Here is a 21,962-nt window from a genome sequence, read left to right as displayed (position 1 = left end):
AAGCAGGGATCTGGTTTTCCTCAGCACTGCAATACGAGCCTGCTGGTTTAGAATGCCATCTCTCATACAAACACCAATAAATAAGACCAAGCTTTTGCCAAGACAGAGATGGAAAAACTTCCTACAGGACTGGTATAGTCCATGAAATTCAGAGCTGTATGTAGATCATCTCTGTCCAGTCACAGGCCTGCACCCAGCAGAATAATTCAATACAAATTCTTCAGTGATTTATACACTATAAGGAAAACCCCTCTGCTTTGTAATAAACACAGGCTTTGATGAGAAGTTCCAGGTGTGAAGAGGAAATTCCTACAACTGTAGATGAAAAGTGCTGACCTAGCATCAGGTCTAATGACTAATAAGCAGTCCATTTAATGGACACATGACATGATAAGAAGTTCATTCATAAATAAACTGAGTCATGAGAGGTGATGAGATCATACAGACACTGGAAACAGCAAAGAATTATAACACGGGAGAAAGAATCCCTTTATCAACACCTAGGACTCTGCTATATGGTTCCATCTGCTTCTGGCTCCCTCCAGAAAGCTCTTTGCTCTACAAATTGACACAAAGGACAATATCAAGGCTGACTGATTGCTGGCATAGCACTTCCCACTGTACCTAGTGCTTTAATAATGATGAGCTGTAAATTGAACATACCCCCTAATGAGAAGAATCTTTGTTGTTGAGTTCCTTGGAACTTTAAAAGGATTTAAAGTACAGAAGGGCTATAGTGAAAAGATGTGCTCAGATGATTACCTCAAGCAGATTCTCAACAGAGGTTTGGGAAGGAGCTAGATGCACTACTGCCAAAGTTAGTGATAGATCTAATAGGCATATTTCTATGTGATGCTATGTTTGTCCAATTACTGCACCTTCCAGGTCTGAAGTTGTTTTCTTTTTTTCCTAATAAATAATTCCTTGCATATAGTGTATTCCTTGCATATCCTCAACATCTCTGTGAATGTCAAAAAATGACTGCTAAGGAAAGTTGGGGAAGAACTGCATAGGATTAGGGAAGGCACTGCAGACCTTTATGTTCAAGTTTTGAGTTCTAGACAGTATGAGGAGACAAATATTCCCTCTCCATTGATGATGATGTGGCTACAAAGAACAGTGGTGAAAAAACTATTGATTTGTTGCTGTATTAAGCAGGATAGATAGCCACACTTTTGCCAAGGAAGAAGCACTTATCTCTAGACTATAAAATTACCGTTTCAGTCAAATTACCCTTTTATTTTTACTAAGTAGGGTAAGCAGATATACTTGTTTTAGTTTCGTGGTGAAGGACAATAACAAAAACCAAACCAAAAAAAAAAGGCAAAACAGGAATAAGAATTTTGGGGCCTAACTGCTCATATTGAACACTGCACTACACAGGCCCAAAGACACTGAAACTAGAAGCAACAATATGCAGATCTGGGACAGTCAAACTTCAGAATATCATAGGTCTGTCATTGCTTTAAAAGCCAGCAGGAATAGAAAACTACAGGCAGTTCTGCTTTAGGAAGACAGCACTGAAATGAAGTAGCAGTTGGGAAATGATGACTGTTCAGTCAAGAGGAGGTTCAACATAGGCACAAGGCAAGGAAGGGCCAAAATTCATTACAGATGAAGTTGAAACAGTTTTTCATACCAAAGAAAAACATAGTTAAAAATAAGAAGGAAGAAATATATTAGGTAGACAGTTTGAGTAACAGAAACTTCCAAATTTTGATTTACGTGCTATGCAGTATAAATAATATTTTGATTAACACATTTTTCTACCTCCTCCTGCAGAAAGAGCTATTGCATACACAGTCTTATAGTTTATAATGACCATGTCTTCCCAGTTTCAGTCTTCTCATCAGGCTATACATCTACAGGCACTTAAAGCTTTGAAAGTAATCATACTATAGATGATGCTAGTACTAAGAAAGTAGCTGAAGTCAATAAGAAATAGAAATGAAAAATTGAAAACTGAGATGGGTTAGAAGTAGTGGATGAGCTGAGACCTTTTAGAAGCACTAATATTAAAATAAGCTCCACTACAATTATAAGTTAAAAGATAACAAAGGGGTACCTCTTCTCTATGACAATGGTCCCCTATGTGAAATTTCTATTCATATATAGGTTCTCATCTACCACTGCTTGAAGATGTCCATTAAGAAGATAACTTGCCAGTTTTCCAGGAGTTAAGTAAACTTTTGTCTCAGAAGGATAACCACCTCTTTGAGGCATCAGTGACCTTAGCATGCTCACTTTGTCATTTAGAGTTCCTAATTAATAAAGATCACATTCAGAAATACAATTAATAACAAATTCTATTGCAGTTCTTATATTTCCTGTATGTTTTCTTTGCCTGATGTAACTCATTAGAGCTGCACTGCTAAAAGACAAGAGACAAGGGTTGTAAGTTGCACCAAGGAAAATTTTTTCTCAACAGCTGGAGAAAATTCTTCCCCTGGAGTGTGGAGCAGCACTGGAAAGGGTGCCGAGAGAACCCATGAAGTCTTCATCCTTGGAGATTTCAAAACTTGTGAGCAACTTCATATGGCTTCCAAGCCAGGACTGCTTTGAGCATGGACCTCCAAAGTTCTCTATTCCTAACCTAATAATTCCAGAATTCTTTTATAAATATTATAGTATATTGATCAAAGAACCATAAAGCCTGCTGTTTTTATGGAGGTTCATAAAATTCCTAAGGAGTGTTATCCCTATCTCTAGATCAACAGTAGTATTATACCATAAGCAGCTAGCAAATGCATTAATTTTAAATTTGCTAAATACTGGGTTTGAACTCATCGTCGTTTGAGGAAAGAGCATCATGAAAAAAGAAAAAAAAAAAATCAGTGTACCACAGATATGTTTTCATAACACCTTTTAAAATACATTACAAATATTGTGAGGAACTGCTATTAATAAATGCATTCCTGCAAGAAAGCTTCAATTGAGAACTCACTTCTAGTAGAAATCAATACTTAAATTAGGATGAGAAAAAAGTGTATTATAAGAAAAAAACTTCTAGAGCCCTCAACTTCCTAGAACTGCAGCTTTCATTCCCTACTTGTTAATATCTCACTCATGCCTTCCAAGTCTAAGGGTGACTGAAAAAGGAGGTAAGCAGATTTTAGTACCTCTAGCCTAAGATATCTGCTAGCAAATAATTTGTAATTTCCCCTTCAAAAAAAAAGTTTATTGTCCTCTTCATCCGAGCTCAAAATAGACATATGAAAGGCAAAACCAGAATTCATATGGATATATTTAGACATTCATCTGCTTTTGCAAAAAAAGTTCTGTCTTAGCCATGCTTTGCTTTAAGCATTGTTATTTAATACCTGGATGTGCAATGAGAGACTGGGGGCTATAAACATTTTACAAATCATCCCTCAGTTCACATTGTACTATCTGCATCATCTGCACTTTATATTCCCCTAAAGTTTTTAAACGAAATTGTTTAGCTGTAGGATTGAAATATGTGACACCCACTGTGTTCTCATTGCTGAAACCTCACTCACTCACAAGTGCGTTTCCTAATTTTATTTTTAAAAAATAATAATATTAGGTTTTCCTTATAGCCCAATATGGTGCATAAAGACCTCTATGGTGCATAGAGGAGTTTTAGAGGTAAAGACACAGGTATGAATACTGTAATGGTCCTTATTTTGGTTTTACATTGTTAAGAATTTGAATGTACTCTAAGGGTGACTGTGCAGGTCACAGTCCCTCAGGATATAAGACCTCAGAAAGGACCTCAGAGAATCTCTGGTCTGTGCCAAAAGTAAGCATAGCAAGTATGTGGTTTCTTACTTTGATGTACAATCAGTTGGAAACTGGCAACACCTGTATGGTCAAAAGCAAGGACCTGAGGCACCAGAAATGTTTTATAATAATTCTACAGTGACTGTCTACTCTTCCAGCATAGACACTTCAGCTAAAGAAAGATTTCAGTTTGCTTTCTTACTGTGTAAGTGTGAAACAGAATTAAAAGATTTGCGCTGTTGAAAGTAGTATTAATATTAAAGTAAAAGTCTACTTAGTTGGGAGATGTGAATAGTATTTAAGCAACACATTTCAATTGCGTTAATGTATTTGAAAACTTCCATCCAAACAGGCTTTGAGTATAAGGTAAAATAAAAGCTGCTGCTTTGGTCCATTGAAGACTGAATATAAACTTGTTAAGCTTCCCAGTGCTCCTATAACATGAAAAAAGATGAGTAAAATCTAATTAATCTAAGAAAAAACCCAGTGAATTATCGAAATTCACAGAGTGTGGCTGATGTTTGCCAAGGCAATAAGCATCCACACTGAGACTAAGCTCAAATCTCCCACACAGTACAGAGGTGCAAAAACCTAGTTCAGTTGCAAATGAAAAGGGTGGTAATTCTTCAGGTATATACACTCTAAGACTCTAACATTACCCAGAAAATAAAAACCACATTTATTTAAGTGGTAACAGTCAAACTTGCAGTCAAGCAAAGCATGGAAGATAAAAGCAAGAAAAATAATCTCTGAGAACAGAGAATCAGTTGCATATGTCTGGTCCTTTTTTTTTCTTTCTCACAGAAGTTTAAACCACAGAATTTTTATGAAATCATATCAGTATAGTGAAACATTATAATGTAGACAGTAAAATACAAATTAAGATGGAGTGTAAGCAGATGTACCTCTATTTTTAATTCAGCTGAGCTGTCAAGTCTGGTAAAACTCAATAATTCCTCTAGCAAGTCACAGTTTAACCAAACACATGTAATATTTACGAACAACATACTATGTGTTGTAAACTTCTTCTGATTTACCTATTACATACAGTTGCCTGGCATGTTATAAGTGATATTCAGAAATATATAAATCCCACATAAAAACATATAAGGCAAAAAAAGGAAATTTCAGTGTCCTGCAGAACCTCAGTAAGATTTGATGGTCTCAATACTATTTGTCAATTTGAAACGTCTCACTCCCAAGAAAAAGCAGTTCTGCTTATGTTAGAAGTTAGAGGATAGGTCTTTGAGAAGCTATATGCAGTATTTCACCTTTAAAACAATAAATTCATTTTACAAAGATTATTGATTATCCATATTATTAATACCACCTTTTGCAGGCAATAACATAGAGGCAGAACTTATAATAAAATCTAGTTGGAGCTTGATCATTTGAAAGATAAAAACTAATAATGGTATCTTTGCTATATATACAAATTATCCAGAAATAAATCTATATGTTTGTTTGTTGTTTTCCTTTCCTGTTGTTTGCTTTTTATCACAGTTAATTTGTTCCTACACAGGTATCTTAGGTAACAGTATCTCAAGTCACCAGTTTTCGCAAACATTTCCTTTTCTCAGTATTTATAGTATTTATAGTATACAAAAAAATAGTTTTTGGTTTGGCTTTCTTGTGGGGACACTTTGGAAATTTCTGGAAATGCATGGTTGGTTTTTTTTTTCATCTTATTTTAAGCCCGACTTCTATGTTTGTAGCGTCAAAATTCAAGTTACACAAAACACACTGGGAACACATATGGATGTGTTCAGATCAATAAACCTTGTAAAACCCGGAGTAAAAAAGTCCAATGAATTTCAAAACTTCATATACTTTCACACTGATTCATTATGTGAACACCAGCTTCTGATTATTCAGCAGACTTTGTGACCATGCTCTCCAATAAAAATTCAACTTTTTTGAAAGAATGAGTGATTTTTTAAAAAAAAATCTAACGTATGAAATTCTTGTAGGAAAAAGAAATATACGGGGAAAATAAGAAAGTACACTATTGTTTGTTTGGGTTTTTTTGATATATCAAACTATTATCAGAGCTACAGAAAAGCCACAAGAGAGATGGTTATTCTTAATGCTCTGATCAATCCAAGATTTCATTTGCTAAAGAGTAACTTAAACGAATTTAATTCATCTACACCAGCTAAGAACCAAAATCCTTAGAGGTTTTTTGCAAGTCTGTATTACCTTATGAGGTCAATAGGCTGAAACTTGTAAAATGCTCCATATCTTGCCCATTCTCGATACAGCAACTACATAAAAAAATAAAATAAACAAAAACAGAAACAAAAGCAGAAAATTAACTCGAAACAAGCACTCCCATCTGTTTTTATAAACAACTTCTAAGAGTTAAAAATATCTGTACCAAATAAAGCAGTTTCCCATACTTCAATATAAACTTCCAAGAACATTTTTCAGTTATGGAATATTCCAACCAAGGCAGTAATGTGAGAATGATGCTTGCATATCTTTCCCCACATACCTACTGCCTCTTTATCTTATTTACTAGGTTGTGATGTTAAATAGAAAGGCTCCAAAGGAAAAATAAAAGCAGCTGCAGTCTTGTGGAAATCTTTGGAAAGATCCTAGAAACAATTGTACTCAAAAACTGAAATTCTTCTACAATGTAATTTATTTATTGTCTGGAATCCCACCACAGATAAGAACTGGCCAGGGTTTCCAGATCCGAGGTGAAATGAACTCATCAAACTGGTAAACCAGTATAAAAAACCAGAGATAACAAACATGGCAAAACCAGCTTGTCCTCCTACTCAGGTCCCAAGGTTGCTGTTTCCAGGAGCACCCATATAAAAGCCCCTTCTCTCCCCATGCTGCATATGGACACACAAGTTTGTGTGTTTACCATTTGAAATGGAAATTCACCCAGAGTTTACAGATAGCACAAAGAAAGCTGCAGATCCTGTAGGAACTTCTTCTGATGAGAGGAAACCAGTGGGAACAGAGAGAAAAGGAAACATTTCAGGACCTATGATAAATTAACCAGAATACACTCTCTTGCAATAGGCAAGGGACTCAAGAAAGTTTTCTTTATTCCTTGTTCTATTGCTCTGACATATGTGGCACAACTTTATTGAACTTCCAAAAAGAAAAAAGAAAAACTCTGACTCTCTTTTACAAGATGTTGTAAAGGAAACTGACAGTTCTAGTGTGAAAGACATCATACTGTTCTGAAATAAAAGCCAGCTGCCAGATACAAATTACCATGCAATTAACAATTTGGTAAAATTGTCAGTTTGATAGAGCGACATTTTAGAACTGTGTCTGCATTTTCTAATTATCCAGAAAGGTCATTCAAAAATGAAACTAAACATTGTTATATGAAAACCAAAGGCAGTGTAGAGAAAACATCAGTGGATTCTAAGTTAGAGGAGTGTTCTCAATATCGTATCTTCAGAGAAAAATAAAAGTCAAGGCAGCCCTGTGCAAAAGCATAAAGTTTTCTGTGGAACAAATTGTTTTACAGATTTATGCTATGAAAAGACTGTAGGCAGTCCAAGACAATGTGCTCATTGTAAACTATTTCTTGAAGCAAAGAATGCATCAAACAATAATAATCAAATAAAAAGAATATTACTATAAACAAACCTAAATTAACCACATTCCTGTTTATAGATTATAAATCTGTATAATTCAAAAAGACAGATGTCAAGCCTTTTATCCCTATTTGCAAAAAAAAAAAAAAAAAAAAAAAACAGCGAAGGAGGTCTAGAAAAATTGTAGCATATGAGAGGTGCAATCAGCTCCTTTAAAATAAGGCACCACATTATTCCTATTAAAATTGGTTTTGCAACTGTGTTTTGAGAACGATCTTCTGTGTGGAATACCTGCTACCTCCAAGAGATGACCTACTTCAGTTTCTCCCTTGCTGTGAGCATTAAGACAGTGCCTCACCTGCCTCCTGGGAATTGTGCTTGGTTGGAAGCAGCGTAACTGCTGAGTTAATATCTTGGAGATTTCTACCCCTCTGTAAACTTGGTCTGGGTTGGGGCAGATACAGTTTTAAAGTTTGAAAGTTGCCAGGGAGGAAAAGACAAACCAAGAAACACATGCACATGAACACAAAAACGGGTATATTCACAGGATATTCTGTAGAGAAGTTATATTAAAGATTTGTTCACTTTCTAAAATTATTTAAGAGAAGGAAAAGCTATTCCAGAGATAGTAAAAAATAGTAGTTTAAAACAGTAGGATAGAGATATTTTCAAAATGTTTAATAAGTGGAACTCAGCAGTTTTGTTGCAGACGAGGTTGCGAACTGCTTATTGCTGCAAAATAGACTCATTACACATGGAGCCTTTTTCCCAGTAAATAATAGATTATTTTGCAATGGAGTTATTTAAGTATATGAGAGTTGGAGAGAATGTTAGCACCAAAGTACATGTAGTTTATGCAGTTGTTGGTAGTGACAGCTGTTAAATAGTCCACTTTGACAGCTAACAGTGCACTGCACCATCTTAGGAAGTTAACAGCATGATTAAAATAAGTGTGGAGAAATTTCAGATACTGTAGCTGCAGAGTCATCTTGACTTATTTTGAGGTTTTCCGATCACATTTTTCTACTGTTAATAATGACTCTCCTCCTGCAGTGAAGGAACTATATAAATATCAAGTGAGCAATTAAGACCTGCAAACACATGTCTAGCAAAATATTATTATTCAGAATATGACAACTGGCTTGTAATCATTCAGGAGAACGGGGCTTTGCCTTTGCATACTCATTAAAGATACAGTATAACATATTTTCTGTCCATATATCAGGGACCAAACCCTGAGGCAACTGGTAATTTGATAATGAGATTCAGTGAGTGCAGTGCAGGGTCTCAGCTATTTGAATATTGTTCTTATTGATTATAGTCTTGCAAAAAAAGCTTTACATTTCTGGAAAGACCTAGTGAGACTAGGTTTGACTTTTTTTAGCTTCAAGAGAAGTTAAAGAGGGTTGCCCTGGCTGTCATACTGGTGTTTTCATATGAATACCTGAGGTTACCCATTCAAAATCACCCCTGGCCATTTCCCCACAGCATTTTACTACACATATTACATAACTGTACTAAGAAATGTATTCACTGAAATACACACAAGAAAGCTAAAGCTGTTAAATTATGAGAATGTAAAAGATATTTTGAACTAAGCTAAAGAATGGAATTTTAAGAGCAAAAAGAAAGTTTTTTCTAAAACAGAAGTTAGTTTAGGAATAGGTGCTATGGCATGCTATGTCATGCCACAAAATCACACTGGTGATTCTAATTTAAAAGCACTGACAGTGATTATGGCAGAAATATTTTCCATTCTCATGTGTTGTTTCAACATCACAACTTTACAAGATGAAGAGGAAGAATAATCTGGAAGCTGGAATGTGCTTCCTTTCACGATATTTATTAAATATAAAGGAATTCTAGGAGGAGTTTTGTAATATAATTTATTGTGTTTTATCAGATTCACTAAAAAGCAGTACTTTCTGTAAATTTATAACAATATTTTCCAATCTGCTTCTAATATTCCAGCAATGTTGTTGTAGTCTATGACAACAATGTATTTGCCAGATAGGTAACTAAGCCCTGATGCAGTTCTCAATGTCAAACATATTGCTAGCAATGAAGGGTTACAAGTTGTCAGTGGGATAGAAGCTTAAAAAAGATCAAGTCAGTGTTTACACTCATGGCAAATTATTAGCATCCTGCTGTGCAATATCTGTCTTAGAAGGGTTTTTTTTTTTTTTTTTGAGCAGAAATCACACTAAAACAGGGAATTTCCTTTACTCCAATCAACAGTGTTAGGAAAAGAGCAAGTTTCATTGTAGATTTCTAATTCTCAGAGGATGTGGCAAAAGTATTGATTCACAATGCATCTTCTTCAAGGAAATCCTGGTGCATAAACCTTAACCACTTGTTCTGCCTCATTGGCATAAGTACCCCAGAAGGGGCCAGTTGGTCATTCTTTGGGCTTATACAGCAGATAATTGAAATGGAAGATGCAGATAAGTTAAAACAGTCAAAATAAAAAAATAAAAAGAATTAAAAAAATTTAAAAAAAAGAAAATCCTCCCCTTTCCTTTAAACCTGATCAGGGCTTTTCAGGAAATTAAACACTGAAACTATTAGATTCAGATAGAAAACAGATGATGTTATGCATAGGAATACTACGGCAGATTCAATGGCTGGGCAGCAGAGACATATGTGAATAATCAATGAAGTATTTCTGAGAAGAACCTTTTATGTTTTTAATACTTAACACTTCATAACTGAGCCTAATCGGCAGAATAAAAAGAAGGCAGCACAAAATACAAATAGTAGGGTAAATATTTTTCCAGACACTAGTCCTTTTAGGACCTCTTTCACCCTTTTCCACAGGATCCAGCTTTCCTCCACTGACTAATGTCCATTAACCTTTATTCTCTAAAAAATTTTGCTAACCTTATAAATCAGTAAACTATGTAGTTGACTTTCAGAGTCCATTACAGTATCACTGCTATGACTTAGAGAAAATTCTGCAAGTGCAGAGTAAACAATCTCCTCATGAAGACAAAGTTCAAATTAACAGACATAAATACACAAGCTTCTTTTTAGCTTGTTTTCAACTTTGTCTCTTTTGCTTACCACGTTTCATATACTGAATTAAATTGTATACGGCACATGAAGACATCTAGTGGCTGAATGCTAACACTATTTACAAAAAAACTAAAAGATCAAATTTTCAAATTTTTATTAAGCTATCTTAGGGAAATCAAACTTATTTGTATGACCTATCATACAGTCAATCTTCATTTCAAGTACTCAAATAAGTTAGCATTTGTGCCAATTATAGTTTTGAGAATTACACTCTTTTATCAAATGGAATTTTCTCACCTTTGTATCCATCAAGAAATAGCAGATACCAACATGTAATACCACAGAGTTAAAAACATTTATGAAATTATTTAAAAGTCACCCAGAATATATGAAATTTAACTTCTAGCATAGTAAATATTTTAGGCACCCTAAAAGTTCTCTTTCAGTTCCTTCTTCCCCACACCCCCCTACTTTCTCTCCCCACAATTTTCCCTATTCATTTCCTGTCCTATGGTTCGTGTATCAATGGAAAAAAAAAGAGCAAACATTAGAGAACAATATGGAATGGATATTAATGGATTACAGTATTTAAATGTTTTTGCTTATTTCTAATAGTAAGCATATGTATTAAAAAGTCTGAATTAACATTGTCTTTCATTATGCATCCATTTCTCTTGTTCAGACAGTTGGTGGGTGTTATGTTTTCAAAAGTCATTTGATAGCTAAAACTTTTTATTTTCAAAATAATTGGAAGCAGATCTTGAGAAACTGCATGTAATTTATTTGAATTCACAATAAAATGAAAAATACAACTATGTTTTATTCTAGAAACCATTGTTCTATAGTACCACCTGGTTATGGGAAGAAAATAATCTTATAAATTATTTAACAACTTTTGCTTCCTGGAAGGTTGAAAAATCTTGTCTGTACACGTGGAGGAAAATTGAAGTATTTCAAGAGGTAAATATTAAATTAAATTCACTGAAATACTTTATAAGAGGACAATAAAAATATTGTAGAAAAAAATTATATGCAGTAATAGAGGAAAATAAGTACTGAAAAATATATATCCATTTGTAAAAATATTTACTTGATTGAATACTGGCTAATTATTCCAACATTTAGGACACAACTTCCCATTTATCACATTAGATCTAATATGAAATTAATTCTGCTCTGTATTTTACCTTTCTTTCATTCATGTCACCATTTTGGCCTTCATATTCACCCTAGAGAAAGAAAATAGTTTAATAGCTGAAGTAAAAACATAATGTTCATTAAAAGTTTAAGATTTCCCTACATTATTGATTTTACTTTTACGTCACAACATGAAATGTACTTATTTAAGAGTTTTCAGACTAGAATCACACACTTACTTTGAATACATTTACACTGCCACATGGTATAAACACATGCACTACTGAGTGACAACATCAGAGAGCTAGATTTTCAGTAGCATATACTTACATCATGAAGAGGGTATGCTGCCTCATAAACATTGTTTGCTATTAATGTGCCAATACCTAAAATAAAAAAAATTCAAAAGGTCAGCCACCAAGCACAGTTAAACAGAAAATATTATTACAGGCTTCATTTCATGACATTACTAAAGCAACCAATACTGAAAATATCCAAAACCATATCAAGATGAGCATATACTAACCTAAAAGTTAGTGTGTATATAAATATATATATATATATACATATATTACAAAAAGGACTGAGCTGTGTTACTGAAAGTATGCAAAAGCATGTCAAGATGAGTATATACCAACCTAGCAGTACCTGGGTATGGAAAACATGGGTCCACAGAAAGGCTCATTTCCATTTAATGACTTCTTGAGTGAACTACTATGGTACAAAAACTCTCCTGACCACTTTCTCATCCTGACAACAAAGAGACATGTGACTGTGCTGAAGGCTGTGCTGCCATTCAGAAGGACCTGGACAGGCTGGAGAGTTGGGCAGGGAGAAATTTAATGAATTATAACAAAGGCAAATATGAAGTATTGCATATGGGAAAAAAACAACCCCAAGTACCAGTATAGGTTGAGGACTGAGCCGTTGGAGAGCAGAGCAGGGAAAGGGACCTGGGGGTGCTGGTGGATGGAAGGATGACCATGAGCCAACAATGTGCCCTTGTGGCCAAGAAGGCCAATGGCATCCTGGGGTGCATTAGAAGGGGATGGTTAGTAGGTCAGGAGAGGTTCTCCTCCCCTTCTACTCTGCCCTGGTGAGGCCACATATGGAATATTGTGTCCAGTCCTGGGGCCCTCAGTTCAAGGACAGGAAATTCTTGAAAGGGTCCAGTGCAGAGCAACCAAGATGATGAAGGGAGTAGGACATCTCCCTTATGAGGAAAGGCTGAGGGAGCTGGGGCTCTTCAGCTTGGAGAAGAGGAGAATGAGGGGTGACCTCATTAATCTTGATAAATATCTAAAGGGTGAGTGCCAGGAGGTGGGAGCCAGGATCTTTTCATTTATGTCCAATGATAGGACAAGGGGCAACAGGTACAAACTTGAGCATAGGAGGCTTTACATAAATAGAAGAACAAACTGTTTTACTGTGAGGGTGACAGGGCACTGGCACAGGCTGCCCAGGGAGGTTGTGGTGTCTCCTTCCCTGGAAACATTCAAAACCCACCTGGACGTGTTCCTGTGTGACCTGCCCTAGGTGACACTGCTCTGGCAGAGGGGTTGGACTGATCTTTCAAGGTCCCTTCCAATCCCTAACTCTGTGGCTGAGGAGGAAGGCATCTGGGAAGTCTCTCTTGAAGCTTGGCAATTACAAGAAACGTGGACCTTCACTGAAACACCTTGCAATGGTTCAGACTAATGCTACAAGAATGTGTAGGAATCATTTGCTACAGCATCTTTACTCTTTTTTTAAGAACTTTGTGATCAGCACATAAGTGGACAAACTTACAAAAAGATTTCCAAAAAACATGCTGGAGAAGTACTTTCACTTCATCAACAGCAAGAGGATATGTGCCATGGTATCACAATGGATAAAAGAAAATAGTAGAAAAAAGAAAATAAGTACACTTGTACATGTGCTGAACCTCAGGAAAGCAAAAGCTCAAAATATTTCAGGGTTAACCCAAAACTATCACACAATGTCTTCATAACAGTCATAGCTAAGGCATATATTTCACTGTGAAGTTCATGGACATAATTTTTAAAGCTGCAGTGATAAAAATAACCTGGAAATATGCATTATTCTATTGAAACAGTAAGAAAAATCTGCTCCTGGAAGAAATAATACAACATATTGCAGTTGACATCAGAATTTTCAAAAACAGATCATATAATAATCAAATTCAATTGTATAATGACTCATGAAATGTAAGTTTTATGCCAGATCCTGCACCTGTAGAAATGAAAAGCAAGCTCCCATTACCATGTCCCATCCAAACGATGGACCAGAAAGTCTGATTTTATTTATCAGAAATAGCTTTTTTTTCAGTCTCTATTTTTTTGTGGAAATGTGACAGCATACTTTTATGTTCTGTTAAAAAATAAATATTCCATGAGATATGTAAACAATTAATTTTAAAACAACATATATAATTATCTTCCCCCCTTCTTACCCATGCTATTTCTGGACTTGGTAGATGTGCGCTTCAAAATTTCACGTACCTGTGGAAAGCAATACAACACACAAATCATCTTTTAGCACTATTTTTATAGAGTTACAATAAAACAAAACTTTGAAATAAGAGGCTTCAGGAGAGTTTATTTGCACATACAGTTAAGTCATACATTTCACTCATACAAATACATGACTTGAGGCTACTAGTGTGGAACAATGCTATGGTATTTCTTCCTACTGGATTATCTTCCCCAACATCTGTAGGCTTAGTCCTGCTGTTTCACATCTTTATAAAACTATATTAATCCAAAGGACTTGCAGAGAATCTTAGACTAAAAGAAAATCATAACAAAATCTGACTTTGTAAAAGAATATTTACTTTTCACTTTTGGAACTATAACATCAACACGTGAATTAAGTGATCAGTAGGAACTGTATGGTAGTAAGGTACCTATGAAGCCCATGACCATAGCATCCATTAGGGAGGAGTTCTCATTGCACATTTAAAGAGAAAGCTTTCCTCACTAACCTGGAGACCTAGCAGGGTCTCAGGAAAGATTTTACAAGGTTTCTCACCAAAGCCTTCTTGAGCTATAGGATTGTAGATGAGGTCTTTTAATGGAATAAAATCTGGTTAAGGTTTAGAAAGCGGGGCTTAATAACAGCTTCAAAAATGGAGAGGAGTCAGTAGCAGTGGTTCCCTGCTATGCTGGTTTTGTCTGGGATAGAGTTAATTTTCTCCATAGTAGTTAGTATGGAGATGTGTTTTGGGTTTGTGTTGATAATATAGGGATATTTCCATTACTGCTGAGCAGTAATATCAAGGCCTTTCTGCTTTCCACCCCACCAGCAAGTAGGCTGCCTGCATGAAAGAAACTGGGAGGGGACACAGTTAGGACAGAGGACCCCAGCTGACCAGAGGGATATTCCATACCATATGAAATCATGCTCAGAATATAAAACTGGGGGAAAAAGAAGGAAAGGGGGCTGCTTGGATTTATGGCATTTGTCTTCCCAAGTAACCATTGCATACATTAGATCCCTGCATTCCTGGAGATGGCTGAACACATGCCTGCCATTGGGAAGCAGTGAATGAATTCCTTATTTTGCTTTGCTTGTGCATGTGACTTTTGCTTTACCTATTAAACTGTCATCTTAACCCACAAGTTTTCTCACTTTACTGTTCTGATTCATGTCCCCATTCCATCAGCAGAGAGTGAATGAGGGGCTGCGTGGGGCTTAGTTGCCAGCTGGAGTTAAACCACAACACCTACAAAGCATCTCCTGGTCCTGGACCACCGGGCAGCAGAAGGAGAATTCTGACATATTGATGAGTGGTCAGTGTTTTGCAGCAACAGAGAAATTATGAATTTAGCAAAGCAGTCATCAGCACTCACTATTAGCACAAACCCCATTGAGCACAAAAAGTTAATGATACTTTTTGAACTTTTATTTTATTTACTTACTATTCTGCTGCGAGTGGCATTGTCAAAAAATGTGTCTTTATCTTTAATGTTATACCTAAAACATTGAAAGAAAAAAAGTCAGTTATGTTTTCAGACACAGTAGTAATAAGATAGCATATAAGATTACATCTTATAATCCATTTAGATGTCACAAGAGTTAAGAAAAGGGTAAATATAAGTTAAAGAATACAGTATAACAGGCTGTGCTTTTCAAGACATATTCAGAGCTCTGTCTGCACTGCAATGAGGGTGGGCATAAAAATTAAAAAATATTAACTAGCCTAAAATGCTTTTCAGGTAAGAAGAGATTGTCTATTGTTTACACAAAATGATCTGTCAATCTTTTACTTATAATATACCCTCAACACTTTAACATTAAGAAAGGCCTTGACATTACTGCTCAGCAGTAATGGAAACATCCCTGTATTATCAACACAACAACATTATTAAGTTATGTTATTAAGTTTAATGCAGATTTTCTTTACTCTTTTCCAGGCAACTAAACAGTGAACATTTCACTTGCTTTTGTATAACCACTCCATTGAAGTTATCCATTCCCTTAAACTTTAAAATCATTATATGTGAAATCAGCCTTCCCAGTTATTCCTCTCCATCAATTTTACTTACATTCACTGCTAATTGGAATTGTCAAAGAGAACAATAAATGATATGGCAGGTCATTGTATTTATTACTGCATTTTATTTATCGGACATAAATACAACGAGACATCCATGAGGGAAAAAAAGGAGTGTTTAATGTTAACTGGGCCCAGAAGCATTATTCTGAGTGAAAGGGCAGGGGTCAAGAATTCTTTATATGCATATTATTATCCAAGTTTTAATCACTACAGTAAATCTAGCAAGAGGAAAAATATTGGATTTCTTGTAGTTCTTTCTTTTTTCAAAACAAGAAATGGAAGTTTAAACGAAATAATCAGAAATTTGGTGCTAGGATTTTTTACAGTTCAAGTTAAAAACAGGCATTTTATTTGTTGCACTGCTTCCAGTGTCTTATCTAGCAGAAGGAAGTAGAACACTGTCAGAAAACCTCTGTAACTTAAATTTCTGTTAATCCACTGAAACTGAACTCAGTGACATGTTCATTTACTTTAGATCTGTTTACTTATACTTCAATAAATATTGTTTGATTCAGGCATGCTTTCATCACTTGAAAATATTATTCAAGAATAGTCTGACAGCTTCGATTTTTCCTTAGAATTTTCAGAACTACTCAATGAATTTCTGAATTTTGATTGAAACACTGGTAGAAAAAAATGACAACACTAAAATGATAAACTATAGCTTTCTTCACTGCTCATCACAATTTAAAGTACTCACAAATATATTTTCTCTCTGGAAAATGGGTAAGACAAGCTTTTCATTTTGGTATTTTCTGGTTGTGGCACCTCGGGTTGCAGAGGTTCAGTCAATTTGCACCATATGTCATTCAATGTTTTGAGTATTCCCCCTTCTTCTGTGATTTCATACACCTGAATAAATAAAAATATTATACATTAGCATGTCACTTCCAAAAATTCACTAAAATGCAAAAGAAATTAAAAATAGAATTAGCTATACACGTGTTTAAATATGTAATTAAAATAATTCTCTGAACACCCTATTGCTATGTAATATCTGGCATCTGAACCCCTGAGGGTTTCATTTCCAGAAAGTTCTTATCCTTCACAAGATACAAGCAGAAAAATGAAAAACAGTGTAGATTTGTTAATACAAGAAACATCTTCACTCCCTAAAGTAAGAGCTGCAGAAAGATGATAGAAAGGGAGAGGAATTATTTTGTCTTTCTCTCTGGGAACAGAGGGACCAGAGAAAGCAGGTAGGGCCTTTACCTGCTGCTGATCATATTGTCCTGGAAAAATAAATTGTGTAATAATTCCCAATGTGGTCTGACAGCATGTGTACATGTGCCATTAGAAGCAAGGATGCTATATGAAAATTCTATGTTCAGCATTTTCTGATTCAGATTGATGTGGAGTGTTAGAGAGCTTTCCAGAGATAGAAATCTATTTCTTTCCTGAAATGCAGACAACCTTACCAAACATGAGCTTATGTCCTTCTGGCAGGATGTTCCTTCCAGCCCTTACACCAGCTTTGTAACCCTCCTCTGGGTGCATTCAGGTACCCAAACATTGTTCTTAAAATGATGGGGTCTAGAACTGCACACAGTGCTCAACCTGAGGATGGCCCAGTGCTAAGTACATCAGAATCATCACCTTTTTATTCCAGCTGGTGATGTTGTTTCAAGCATCCCAGGAGGAAGTTTGCCCTCTGGGCTGCCAGGGCACAGTGATAGCTTGTATTGAGTCTTCTGCTCTCCAGCTGCTCTTCCCCCAAGTTAGATTGTGCCCAGCATTACTCCATCCCAGGTGCAGAATCCATTTTTTTGTTGTTGAATTTTATTGATTATTTCTCTATACTCCAATCTGCCTAGACACTTCTATTAGGCCTAGGACATGATGCAAGCTCACCTCTGCCATCATTCTTCTGAATGCAGTCTGTGAGCCAGCTGCCTCTGTGGTCTTTGAAAATCCCAGCTTAAATCTGACTCTGAATCATCTCAAAATAATTAGTAATGTGACAGAATAAGCCTGAATATGACTTTGAACTAAAATAATTCTATGGGCTTCTATACATTCATGTAACATTTTAAGTCACCTTTCCCCAGTCATACAACTCATTGATAGAAGATGGAAAATTCTTACCTTTTTAGTTGGCATTTTTATTTTAAGGAGTTCTGCTTCTCGACTAAGTACTTGCCAAGGTGCATGGATACGGACAAAACACAATCCTTGACTCTTATTCTGAAACATAATATGGTGAAAACAATGTATTTCAATATTACTGAACAGAATACAGTAATCAGGTTTTGAGATGTCCACTCCCACTATATCATAGAGCAGTAAGCAGTCACAGTGAATACTGAACATCCACAGCAATTGGGCTTAAAAGTGACCTGTTCTTTAAAAGCTGAATCTCCTAATGCTGGAAAATCCATCAATCTACTTCTCACAGGGTAATGTATGCTCACCATGAAGACAGCTCAAAACCAGAAGCCTCTAAGCTATATCTTCCATACTCAGATTTTGTAAGTAATCTGACTTCCTCAATGGGATTTTGTGCCCATCTGAACCAAGGAAGTTAAAACATTTCTTCTTTGGGTTGGCTTTGCTTTAGGTTAACATTTCAGTTCTGCCCTACTGTTTCCTGGACCTTTTTTTCAGCTTAGTAGTTCTTTACAGTTGATCAGACTCAACATTTACTGCCCTAAATGTCTGCAGTTGGAGCAGCAATCCTAAACACAGCATTTAAATTTAACTTCTGAAGAGCAACATGAGCCTGACATTTATGTAAGTATCTGGTTATGCTGTACAGAGGCAGAAAAACTACAAGAGGGCTTCTTCACAGCCAGTTTGCTGTGATCTGGGCTATTTAGAGGGTACTGCCCTGGTAGCACAGCTGAGCTACACAAAGGCACTCTAGGATCAGAAAGCAGCACCCCTACAAGTGTGAAAATGAAATGTAGGCATGTTAATCCAAAATTTTCTTCAATGAATGCAAATAAATTATATCAGTAAGTTATACAGATGAATGCTTGCTTTGGAAATGAAGGAAATAAAAACTGGGAGATTAGAAAGAGGATATGAGGACATATTTTGGGAAGGACATGGAACTGGACAGGGAGAGATTTTAAAGGTTTAATTAATGTTAATATTAATGATATTTATGTAGATTTCTGCAAGCTGGGGCTTAGATGCCAGGGCAGAAGTTTTCCCACTATAAGTGTGTAAGGATCAGGATAGTCCCCTTCCTTCATGAACTTCTATTTGCACACCCTCATATATCCTGAGACTTACAAATGAGGCAAGAAAACTGAAGCAGGATGTCCAGCTTGATGAGAAACATAGCTGGGTTACATGTTGGGCTGAAATGCAAAACTTGAGTGCCCCACCTGTGAGTAGCTGCCTGTTAGATGTACAAATGGTTGCATATGTCTGGAGAAAGAATGTTACCAGACATAGCCTTAATGTCACTGTAATCAGCAAACAGCATAACTCTACAAAGCTGGGAACACAGGTCATATCCATGGAAACTTAGCATCTTCTGTTAAAAGTTTACTCCAGGAAAGTTCTCTCTCTTAAAAGCTCGTTGAGAAAGAAAGAGTTAAGAAAACGGGAGTACCAGTCTAAATATACATCAAAACCTAAAAGCCTGTTATAGCACATTTAACTCAGCAAAGCCTCTCAATGTTACCTGTTTATTTGTTTGTTTTCACTCAATTTATGTCAATTTCCAAATAAAGCTGTATCATAACACATTTGTATCAGCATTTGAGAACCACTATCTAATTTTATTTTCAAATGAATAAATACTTACAACCAGTTAGATGGAAATCCTGCTATTCCTATTGCAATCATTTTGCTCTTATTTCTCTTATAGCTGCATCGTGAACTGCAAAGATCATTACATCACTTTCAGTTAACATTTTTTCAGTGAACCAATGTTATTTTAAAGAGCAGAATGAGCTGCATATTGTCTCTTTCATCAGCCCTCTGGGGAAGTCAGCTTTAAGAGAAGGAAGTAAAATTTTACTGGGCATGAGCAGATGTTTGGGTAATCATTTGATGAAGATATATTAATAACAGATGAGAGTTTACGTTTCAGTGGGTGAAGATCAGGAGGCTTCTTCTCAGCTTTTGGCTAAAATAAAGCATGTGTCTTGTGTCTGGGGGACTATATTCTGCACTGGCAAGAGAAGGGACTGATCTGATATAATTGGTTGTTTCCAGCTCAGGTTCATAGGACTACACAGATTGCAAATAAAATCAGTCAGATAATTTGAGAGAAAAGAGCAGACGAAGAAGAGGAGCTCTGCGTATTTAAAAATAAATATATATATATAAGAAAGTTGAGCTGTTTGGGAAGTGATATCAGATACTGAGGAATCAGGGCCTCAAAAATCACTCCATTATACAAAACTGAGATAATCTGAATAAAAATTAATTCCAAGTAAATAAAGTAGGGAAAATAGGACCAGGTGATTCCTGTTGCATGGTAATAAAAAAGTACAGAACAATAGAATGTAAAATGTTTACCTTGGTATTACTATGACCATGTTTCCAACATCTTCCTATATTTTTGTAACGCTAAAAAATCTAGGTCATAGCTCAAGGAATAAACTATCTACCTAGTTTTCTATTGAGCCACCAAAATAAAAACATATACCAGCTACTCTTCTGGCAAGGCTCTTCTCCCCATTTTTCAAGCCTTCATCTGCAGTAGTTCCAGTTGTCAGTTTGCATGCCCTTTTTCCCATTATCATTATGATGACTGTAGAGGATCTATCCAACTAACTTATTCCCAGAGTGCTTATTGTATTACAAACATTACCAAAAGTTAGAATTTGCTTTTCTCATTGTCAGAGTGTATATTTAACTTTCTACTGAAGACATCCACTAAATGGTGTCATTTGGTTAATCACCTGAAATGATCAAGGTATATCTGATCATGAATACAATTTAAAGTTTGCTTTAATTAAATGGTGTCTGTCTCCTATTTTGAATACTCACAATAACCACTGCTTATTCATTGTACTCTAGATGTATCATTAAAACTCACATTTTGTGCTGGCTAAAGTTATTTTTCTCTGACCATTCCCTTGTTATTTAATACAGCCCTCCTTAATCAAGTCCTTTTTCACTTACAGCTGATGTCCCACAAGACTTTATTCTTGGCTCCATATTGTTCAGTGTCTCTATCATTGCATCCCCTGATTATATTACTCAAATTACTAAGTATTGCTATGCAGATGACAAACAGATTTGTTGCTCTCATGATGCTTTTTTCATCAAATATATATTCCATATTAAAAAAATTCTTCCAATAAGTTTCAGGAGGGGAAGGTTTTCTATAAGTTTGTTCTGAATTATTAAAGATATAAATATATGTTCACTTCTTTTCTGTTCTGTAAGGTTGAAATGGGCCTTCATATTTCAATCAGAAAACAGCATTAAGGTCAAATGAAAGAAAATCTGGAAGGTCCAGTTTGCTTTTCAATCAGCACATGAAGAAAAATATATTAGGTATTTCTTTGCAGTCTATCATATATTCCTAATAGTTTAAAGCAGGTCTTTAACAGCAGTCTATATTGCATTTTTTTCTGTCCTGCTGTCGAAATGTATGGACTGAATAAAATTCAAATATCTCCAAGGAGACTTTTTTTATCTTCCATGTCTTAGCAGTAAAATACTTTAGCTCCTGCAATAACTGCAAGTCTAAGATTTATTGCAAAGTTATCATCATCAAGACCATAGCAGAGAGAAATATTTAACAACTAAGAAGGCTCTAACCTAGATGGAAAAATGAATGTACTCCTATCAATTATAATTTGAATGGTGAAAACCCCAAAATTATTATTCTTTTTAACTAAAAACTGAATGTTCTGAAACATGGCCAGACAAGCACACTAGCTGGACTGTGTAGAAAATATCTCTCTGCCCAAAAGTTTAGGCCTACCATTGTTTCTACAAGGGTCAGATATCAAGTGAGAAAGTTGTCATTC

At 35.6% G+C, this 21,962-nt stretch overlaps 1 protein-coding gene across 1 annotated transcript in view; it reads right to left on the bottom strand.

Moving 5' to 3' along the window:
• Positions 1-21,962, bottom strand: part of ANO2 (anoctamin 2) — a 156,799-nt gene that overhangs the window by 99,295 nt on the left and 35,542 nt on the right. Inside the window, exons 4-10 of the mRNA XM_071733390.1 lie at positions 18,106-18,204; positions 16,721-16,872; positions 15,383-15,437; positions 13,915-13,963; positions 11,793-11,848; positions 11,513-11,554; positions 5,944-6,008 (exon numbers count right to left, since the gene is read on the bottom strand). Coding sequence (XP_071589491.1) covers positions 5,944-6,008; positions 11,513-11,554; positions 11,793-11,848; positions 13,915-13,963; positions 15,383-15,437; positions 16,721-16,872; positions 18,106-18,204 — 518 coding nt within the window. The remainder of the gene's footprint in view (positions 1-5,943; positions 6,009-11,512; positions 11,555-11,792; positions 11,849-13,914; positions 13,964-15,382; positions 15,438-16,720; positions 16,873-18,105; positions 18,205-21,962) is intronic.

This window comes from Heliangelus exortis, chromosome 1 (genome assembly GCF_036169615.1).
Source record: "Heliangelus exortis chromosome 1, bHelExo1.hap1, whole genome shotgun sequence".
NCBI classification, from domain to species: domain Eukaryota; kingdom Metazoa; phylum Chordata; class Aves; order Apodiformes; family Trochilidae; genus Heliangelus; species Heliangelus exortis.
This window is presented reverse-complemented; position numbering and strand designations above follow the sequence as displayed.